General features: G+C 45.3%; 2 protein-coding genes across 9 annotated transcripts; one reads left to right on the plus strand and one right to left on the minus strand.

Moving 5' to 3' along the window:
- The first annotated feature begins 29 nt into the window (after positions 1-29).
- Positions 30-1764, plus strand: LOC117640805 (mediator of RNA polymerase II transcription subunit 18). 7 transcript variants are annotated; one of them, XM_034377695.1, is made up of 5 exons: positions 30-100; positions 254-482; positions 638-733; positions 1256-1425; positions 1503-1764. In XM_034377695.1, the coding sequence occupies exons 2-5, from the start codon at positions 287-289 to the stop codon at positions 1689-1691; spliced, it is 651 nt and encodes a 216-aa protein (XP_034233586.1). In that variant the 5' UTR covers positions 30-100; positions 254-286; the 3' UTR covers positions 1692-1764. The 7 variants fall into 7 exon arrangements, with proteins under 7 accessions (XP_034233586.1, XP_034233581.1, XP_034233584.1 ...); XM_034377690.1 differs by having other exon boundaries at positions 33-131; positions 248-482; XM_034377693.1 differs by having other exon boundaries at positions 47-100; positions 244-482.
- Positions 1765-1852: 88 nt separating this feature from the next.
- LOC117640796 (death domain-associated protein 6-like) lies at positions 1853-5717 on the minus strand. Of its 2 annotated transcripts, none has more exons than XM_034377663.1 (10): positions 5508-5717; positions 4587-5312; positions 3987-4055; positions 3697-3915; positions 3478-3615; positions 3010-3095; positions 2801-2898; positions 2575-2724; positions 2320-2492; positions 1853-2234 (listed from the first exon to the last, which is right to left on the minus strand). In XM_034377663.1, exons 1-10 carry the CDS (start codon positions 5550-5552, stop codon positions 1971-1973), a joined length of 1968 nt encoding a protein of 655 aa, XP_034233554.1. In that variant the 5' UTR covers positions 5553-5717; the 3' UTR covers positions 1853-1970. The 2 variants fall into 2 exon arrangements, with proteins under 2 accessions (XP_034233554.1, XP_034233555.1); XM_034377664.1 differs by having other exon boundaries at positions 5094-5312; positions 5508-5716.
- Between the last annotated feature and the right edge of the window lie 3123 nt (positions 5718-8840).

The following is an 8840-nucleotide window of genomic DNA, read 5'->3' on the forward strand; positions in this document are numbered from 1 at the left end:
AGGCTGGGGGGGGGGAGGTTAGGGGGCTAGTGAGGGGGTGAAGGGGTTGTTTAGGATTTGGGTTGTTTGTTTGTTTGGTTTGAGTTTTCATGCCAGAAGGGTTAGAAACGTATTTCTGTGGCTAAGATACTGCAAGTAGTTTGTGAAAATTCGCGCCGTTTGTGATTCTCAGTCACAAGATTTTCTATAGCCCGCAATTTTTGTGAGGTTTTAAGTAGGACTGTTTTCCATGTTTTAACCAAGGCAGATTTAGTCCTAGCTGAACCGCGGATTGCGGATTCACCTGATGATGGCCCAACCTTTGAGCTCAGCGATCGACACTGCATTCAAAAGCAATATCGTGCCGGATCAGGAATATCTTCTTCAAGGGAGTGTGCTGGACAAAGTCGTAGAGGTCCTCCTCCACAGGTTGCGAGGACTCTGCGATAATGTTGACTCAGGACCCGAGCCCTTTCAGGACCACGAGATGTGTTTCACAATCCGTAAGTCATACTGAGTAACTTGGTTCACATTTCAATTTATATAATTTTATCATCATCGTTTTTTAATATACGGCATTGTTATTTCAAGTATTATCCATGGGAGCTTGGTAGCTTAGATATAGTTCGCAAGATAAATTTTTTTTGGAATTTTGCAGGTACAACACCAACTCCATTGAACCTACGTGTTCGGCGAGCCCTTGATCATCAAGAGATGCCTTGGCAGTTGCGATATATAGGACAACCTGAATATGGTGATTCTCACTAAACATCAGCTTCTCATGGCATCTTTAAAAAAAAAATTGAAAGCAGTAGTTTTTGAAGTCTTTACACAGATTAAGATTTTCTGACAGTGACATGATACTTACGCTTCACCAGTTGGTAGATGTTCTTAAGCTTACAACCAACTGAATTGATATTTTGTCACAAGAGGCCCTTACGCTGTGACTTGTTCATAGTACCGTATTTTCTCGATTGTAACCCGCACCCCTGTTTTGACCCCTAAGGTCCTGTAATTCCCTCATTAAGTTGCCCCGCTAATAACCCGCAGCGGGTTTTTAGGTCAAAATTGGGAAAAATTGTGCGGGTTATATACAAGAAAATACGGTAGATTATAATCTAGCAATGAGGACCTTTGTCAAGCATCAAATCATAGATGGTTCATCATTGGGCCATTTTCAGGGTGCAAGACCATTGGTGTAGTGCACGAATCTTGCCACATCTTAAGAAAATCTAAGAATTGACCTGCCTTTACAAAACTTAAAATATACTTCCAGGTGACAAAATGAGACCCACTATCATTCGTAGCAGTATTGACATAGGATGCAGTGCTACGGTAGTAGAGTTCTTGACAGAACTAGGATGCCGCATGGAGTTTGAATATATTGCCAGAGGCTACATGTTCCGTAAAGGGCGTATGAAAATAACAGTTTCCAAAGTATTTAAGGTAGGAAATAAAATTTAAAAAGTAATAATAAAATTGGATTGTTATGTAACTCACTATGTATGTGCTTCGTCTTTCAGATGAATCAAAATAAATCTCAAGAAAGTATGGAACCGCTCTCGGAGTCTTACTTAGTAGAGTTGAGTGTGTTGGCACCAAGGGGCCAAGATGCAATTGCTGAAGACATGAGAAGTTTTGCAGAACAACTTCGGCCCCTAGTAAACCTAGACAAGGTTGACTTCAAGCGCTTGGTTCATGGACCCCCCTAAATTTGTAAATGAGCATCAAATGTTACTCAGAATACAATCCTCCTTTTCAGTGGTACAAGTGAAAAGGCATTTATTCTGTTTGAAATAATTTACTTAAAATTGGTGTAACATTAATGCAATAACAATGTCTGAAATATTATAAAGAAAAATATAAGAGGAAAAACAGTACAAAAATTCAATCTGTATTAGAGACAGTATACATTCTCAAATTTTAGACAGACAGACAAATTTTAACACAATTATTTGGTTCAAGGATGGCCTCATCAGTGATTTTAACCTTTAGCTACAATCTGCTGGAACAGGTTCCTCCTCCAAGTCTCTGCTTTCTTCTTCCTCATTGTCACTCTTCTCACTATCAATTTCATTTTCACCTTTCAGAATATCGGGCACATCAATTTCTTCAAGATCTTCTTTCCCACTTTCTGCTTCAGCATCATCGTCATCTTCTTCTTCTTCCTCCTCCTCCTCATCATCATCATCACTCTTGCTCTCAGTCTCATTTCCTTTCTTCTCTTTGGCTCGCATAGCAAAATCATCAATTATCTGCAAAACAAAATAATTGCATTTTTTTCAAATCCTAAGTATTATGTGAACACAACAACCAAACCATACAAATCAGATAGCTTACCTCATTAATCTTTGTCCAGTGCTTAGCATTTTCATTAAGCTTTTCTTTCAGCTCAGTGCTGTCCTCCGCAGGATCTCCCTTTTCATCTTCCATGAATACTAGTAAAGAGTCAGCAACTCCGTGCTTTCTCTGTTTCTGGAGTTCTCCCCCCACTTCTTCAAAAACTTTCTTAGCTAAATTGAATAACAATGATATCAAATTAATTAAAAGAACAACACAATCATTTCAATGATGCAATATTAAGAGTATGCATACCCATATCTTCAATTTCATATTCCTGTAATTTCATGTTGTCTTTTTCATTTGATTCTTTCATAAGTTCTAGAATGTCCACAAAATCAGGAAACTGACCAGTTTTATTGACAAAATTTTCAACACACTTGTTAACTTTTGGAAAACAAGTACCTGATAAAAGCTCAAAATTAGAGTTGTTTTAGTTTCAACACATAACTACTGTCCTTAGTATTTGAAGGGCACATACCTTTAGATAAATGAATTTTGTTTAGATTTCCTGCAGACTTAGACTCCTTAGTATAATCACAAAGTTTTTGAAAAACTTTCACCGCTCTTTGTTTATATCTAAACACAATCAATTAGAAAATAAATTGTTGAGGGTGGGATGAAACTAAAGAAAAAAGAAAACACTAAAATTTTACTTCATTAAGAGATGGAAATATGAATTAGCATCACCTTTGTAATATTATATAAGCTGAATCAGAATCATCTTCCCAGTCAACTTCTTTTTGTTCTAGTTTTTTTATAATTTTTTGAAGTTTCTGCAGATAAAACAAAACAAAACAAGGTAAGAAAATTTGGACAGTTTTTGGGTACAACAGTTGGTTTAAATGGTATATTTAATGCTTAAGTAGTGGTCAATGCAATCATGTAAATACACTGGTCATGTCATTTCAGTCAAGCATATAGAAATGCGGGCCGAAAATGAGTCGGATGGCCGCGGCTCATAGCTCATCGCTCATTCGCGACTCATTTTCGGCCCGCATTTCTAAACGATTTTCTGAAATGGCATGACCAGTGTATTTACTTGATTGAATTGACCACTACTTAACCATTAAACACTAATTTTCGACATATATATCATCTATGAGCAGGGTAGAAGCATAAATGAGGCATGAGCTATGAGCAGTATTGTGGGAGCACCTTAAGGGTTTTGCTTAATTTCTTCATTTTCATTTCATCACGGGCATTTTCTAGTGCATCATAGTCCACATTCTTTGAAACCTTTGAACTAGATTTTATCTTCTTTGTAGGAGGCTCTTCACCCTCCTCTTTGGATGCCTTGACGTAAAAACAAAGCATCATATCAATTAATAATATTCAGAGATTTAGTTAAAACTGAAATAGAAATGTACACTGTACCTTTCTAGCCTTCAACTCTGTGACTAGTTCTGAAATGTGAACATAAACATTTGTTGGGTCCGTTTTGACCTTTTGGAGTTTATTGGATAAAAGAGTATGGAAAGACGAAGTTTTCTTAAAAGCTTGGCTGGTATTGTTGAAACTTTTCTCTACCTTTTTATCAAGAATAGCCTTCATGTCAAATTCATTATCCGCAGCAGCCAAACAGGCATTTTTAAACTGGAAGGATAGAAGAAAAAGGTTACTCAAATTTGTCAAACAGTAGGCCTTGTTACTTGACAACCACCTACTTCTTGCAATATCGTAGCCGCATCTGCCACCGGTGGGTCGTCCTTTTTACTGACAGACGTAGGTCTTATCTGTAAAATGGGAACAAAACTAATAAATAACGATCGTACTGACATGTTTGCTCGAAAAATAATGAACACAAGCTAAGAAGTTGATTGGGTTAGGATTTCCCACTAGCCCGGTTCCGCTTATTAATGGGAGCTTCCAACATATTATAAGAGAGAAAAATATTCCCCAGTACACAGGAAACTACCTTCTTCTTGGCAGGTTTCCCCATTTTGATGAAGATGTATTATTCTACTTTGTACAGCGGGAGGCGGGAGACGGGCACAATGAACTTGCTGCGAGCGAATAGCGTAGCGGTGCGGTACAGTGCCTGCAGCCCCCCCCCCCCCCCGCACCGTCCCGCCCCCAGCCACACCCCCCCGCCCCGCACCCTCCAGGCGGCGGCGGGCCCTTACGAAAGCGTCACCGCGGGCATTGCTTCAGATTGCTTCCATCCGAAATTGAATTATATTCAAATTCAGAAATACCCCAAACAACACACCACAAGGAAAGGAAAGGAAAACATACCAAATTCACAAACAGGCCCACCCACTTACCCGTTTCCTACTGGTCGTCGGATTGGTAGTGGTATTGTTTGTGTCTGGGTTACTGATATCAGATGTATCTCTAGTCACCATTTTCTCACAACTCTCAATAGGTGTGGGTTTCTCTTCCGCAGGGCCATTCTCAGCCGACATACTTTGACATGCAGTCAAACTTAAATTACTTTCACAGCCCACTTGTAAAGTATCAGATGATTCAGTCTTTAAGTCTTCAATTTCAACACTATTAAAATCTATTGCAGCATTGATATGAAAGCCATTTAAATTAATATTGCCATCATCATCATCCAAAACAATACACTCAGGTTCATTATTCTGCCTAGAAACTGAAATACTTCCGTTGTCAACAATGCTTTGATGATTTTTTAAAGGAGATAAAGATTCTACATGGGTAATAATTGGTTGGCTAATTCTATATGACGACGATGATCTTTTAGTTCTCTGGTATGAAGGTTCATATCCATTTAAAAAAACGGGTTTCTTAGGAGATAAGGATTTAACCTCTGAAATAATAATTGGTCGATTTCTTGAAGGAGACAAGGACGTTACACTAGTAATGACAGGTTGAGGTTGATAATCGAAAGGCGGATTAAAAGTTTTGTGCCAAGTTGTATGTGAAGTTCTTTGTCTCATTGGCGGCTGAGCAGATGAGGGTTGAGTCCATCTTTGACACACAGCTGGTGAGGCAATACTAAAAACATTGCGACTAGTAGAAGGTTGCTGTGAAAGAAAAATATATTTATTACGAAAGTATTGACACTATTTTAATCTCAAGCAAGAATTCCATATTTTAAAAGAGGACCACCAATGATGAAAAATAAGACACAAACGTAAACGTTGCATAAGTTGCATAAACTAAACGGTGGCTATGAATGAGACAACGGAGAAATAGGTTAAGTTTTCGTAACAGCTCACCTCTTCTGTCGAATCATCAAGTACTACAATGTCACTATCGTCCATTGCAGTTTGGAGAAATAATAATAAATAATGTTAAATTTCATTGAGTGCATGACATTTTTTCCAGAAATACATAGGCAGACTGTACAAAAATATGTCAAAATAGACAACAAATCAGACTATCAACGTATACACATTTTGTTGTGGCTACCCTGACTGAGACTCCTCAGAGGTCAAGTTTCTCTCTCCTTTATTTAAGCATGCACGAAGATGGACGTTGACGTTATGACTAACCCCGACATAGCTTTAAAATTCTGTCTAATTTTCAGAAAAACAACCTTGAATATGGGGCCTTCCAACTTTCGAATACAACAACCGAGGCCAGCCTGTATCATGACATGTGGGTTATCTATGCTCCAGGCGGTTGGAGCGCACCTTTCTGCTGCCGAATGGGTTGCCTACTCAGACGGCGTGCTGGACAAAGTACGACTTCCCGAGAACTTTTCAACACCCACCCCTTTTCCTGTATCGGCCTACACTAGCTTCGAAGAGACTTCGTAGAAAGCTGATTTCTTCCTTCCTCTAGATCTTAAATGAAACATAATTTCTACGCTCTCAAGAAACTAGAAACCATAAAACGCGTCTTTGGCTTAAACAAATATGTAATGGCTATCTTGGGCTAAAGCGGGGGCGGTTGCGCGGGCGCCAAGCCACTCGCCGTGCATCGAGCACGTGCGCACCTTGGCCATTCCTTCGCCGAGCCTTGGCCGAGGGGGAGTCCCGTCTAAAACCTTCCCTTTCGTACCTTGCCTTTTCTCCCCCCGTCCCCGTCGACCCCCGTCGACGTTGCATCGGGGGCCGATAGGTCAGAGGTCGGCCAACCGCCAGCCACGCTGCCTTGCCGGCCTTGCCGGCCTTGCCGCCACCAGCCCATCATACGCGGCACCGCGGGCAAGGCGAGGCGCACCGCACGCGTTCGGGGGAAGCGCAGCTAGCGCAGCTAGCGCAGCAGCACGCTTAGCCTTCAGCCATGCTTCAGCCCGGCCGGACCGGGACCGGGAGGCTTCCCATCTTCCCTTCGACCCTCGCCGCGCCTCGCCGCGCCGCCAGCCATCAGCCCCGTCCTTTCTGCTCTGTGAAGCCCAGCGATTCCGAGCAGTCGTTTCGTCACCCCGTCTCTCTCGCACCGCGAGGGTAGGCCAGGTAGGCCCCACGAGCGCGACGGAGACAGACCGTCGAAGCGACTCCTATGCCGCCGCCGCCGCCGCGTGCCGCGCTCCTCCCGGAAGATCCTTCTCGTCTTCCACCCGCGGCAGGAGGAAGGAAAGATGCCCATCTCGTCGGCTGATACCAATCTTGCAGGGGAAAAAAAAGAAAAACAAGAGTCGAATCCCCAATTAGATTAGTGGAAGTACATGCATGGCCGAGAAAATCTGCCAACCACTCACAATTTAAAATAGCAATTCAATCAGAGTTGAGTCTTACCACCTCCCGCGATTGAGCGCGCTTACTCAATTTCTCTTTTCCTTCTTTTCTTTTTTTGCAAAATTTAATTGTAAGATGAAATGTGTCTCGCGGCGCGTGGCCTGCGAGTCGCGTGCTCCTTTGTGACGCCATCATCATCCCGACCAAAAACACCCCACACGTTTTAGTCCCGCACTTTATCATAAAATAGGGGAAACAATAATAAAAGCACAAACTCACCTCCTCGTGCGGCACAAAAAGGCACGCGACAAAATACTCCGATGAAACGACCCAGACCTCTACACATATTTATACGCATGTAAAGTATCGCCTGCGTCTTCTTTGTGGGGGTTTGATAAATTGATTTTTTTTTCCTCACTCGCGGACTTCTTTTATCGGATGTCTTGGGGGGACGGAGGGTAGGTGAGGAGGGAGGCCGGAGGGGTGCCGCAGCCAACCGTTTTTCTGTCTTTCTGTCGCGTCGTCGCGGAGGGACTGGCCTAGGACTGGCTGGCCTCGGGCTGGCTGAGATGCCAACGCGAATTTACATCGCCTTACTACTCAGTCATACGCCACTACGCACACCGTGAGTTCCGACGTAAAATAAGTACGACAGAAAGAAGATACGCCCGTGTGCCTATCCACCCCCAACTTTACAAGGAGACTCAAAGTCACACTCAAAACTCTTTCTCGTGCACACGTCATGAAAATGACAGCAGCCAGCGGATCCTCATGACGTTGCCGTCGCCTTTCCTCACCCAGTGGCGTGCCCGGCCCTTGAGGAAAAAGTCGCACTCTGCCCCTGTGCGTAGGCAAGTTTTGCTACATCCCATCCGCCATTGCCCGCGTCTCGGCACCAGGCGGCACCAGGCGGCACCAGGTGAGGGCGGGTGGCGGCGAAGTCACTGCACGGGGCGCCATTCGAACCATTCGCAGAAAAGCGCCATAAACCGAATGGAGCGCCGAGCGCCGCGACACCGCGCCACGCTATCGCGACTGTATCGCGACCGATAATGCCTTTTATTTCTGGAAGGCGCCGCCGCGGCCGCCGCCTTGCGCCGCCTGCTCGCTGGCGTGACTGGCGCTGGGAGCGGCCGCGCGGCAGCGGCGCTGGGGTGTTTGGAGTTCGCACCTCGCGGACCCTGCGGCGCCCTGCGCCCTGCGGCCGATAGGCCGTTTGGCAAGGCGAAGGCGGCGGGTGGCGGCCAGGGCGCGTATCAACACAAAGGGTGTTGTTACCGGGAATGAGGGCACGAGGGCTGCAAGGCTGCGACACGCCGTGACCGATTCCCGAGTCCTCCACGCCATCCTCTCACGCAGGTGAGTTTCCGAGGTCCGAGTCAATGACCCGCTCCCCGAAGCCGGAGAACCTGACCCACATTTTTTTTCGGGTGTGTGCGCAAGCCGTGCAGGCCCGGTGCGGCGGAGCGGCGAATGTCGCAAAAGAGGCATCATCATCGGGGCACCGTTTGCGAAGGGACTCGTTCGGGCACTACGCAAATAGAGGCAGCACCGCTGGCAGGGCCGTGCAGAGTGCGTCCCGGACTGTCCCGGACTGTGTCCCGGACGACGCCGTTCTGGGGAGTAGATGCCGGTCCGGCTGTGGGGCTGCGGCGCTCTTCGTCCTGGCTTCGCTGGCTTCGCAAGTGTGCTCGGCCCCGCCCCGACCCGCCCGCTCACTTCCTTGTTGTTTTAGCGGTGGCTGAACAAACAGTGCCAATTCGAGAGGGCAAAAAAGAAGGCCAGAGGAGAGGAGCGAGAACAGAGGCCGTGGTCCGATATAGGGGGTGGGTCGAGGGTGGTTCGGGGTGGGTGGGTACGGCGCCACCCGGCGCCCTTACCAGAGCCGGCAGAACCCGCATTTCAGCGTGCCTCCCCCACCCCTCG

The sequence above is a fragment of the Thrips palmi genome, unplaced genomic scaffold (assembly GCF_012932325.1).
Source record: "Thrips palmi isolate BJ-2018 unplaced genomic scaffold, TpBJ-2018v1 HiC_scaffold_15, whole genome shotgun sequence".
NCBI classification, from domain to species: domain Eukaryota; kingdom Metazoa; phylum Arthropoda; class Insecta; order Thysanoptera; family Thripidae; genus Thrips; species Thrips palmi.

Coding starts and splice junctions, on each gene's coding strand:
- LOC117640805 (XM_034377695.1), top strand. CDS start 287: ATGATGGCCCAACCTTTGAGCTCAGCGATCGACACTGCATTCAAAAGC. Junction 483..637: donor CGAGATGTGTTTCACAATCC/GTAAGTCATACT, acceptor GGAATTTTGCAG/GTACAACACCAACTCCATTG. Junction 1,426..1,502: donor CAGTTTCCAAAGTATTTAAG/GTAGGAAATAAA, acceptor TTCGTCTTTCAG/ATGAATCAAAATAAATCTCA.
- LOC117640796 (XM_034377663.1), bottom strand. CDS start 5,552: ATGGACGATAGTGACATTGTAGTACTTGATGATTCGACAGAAGAG. Junction 3,616..3,696: donor CAGAGTTGAAGGCTAGAAAG/GTACAGTGTACA, acceptor TTTTACGTCAAG/GCATCCAAAGAGGAGGGTGA. Junction 2,725..2,800: donor CAAAATTCATTTATCTAAAG/GTATGTGCCCTT, acceptor AGCTTTTATCAG/GTACTTGTTTTCCAAAAGTT.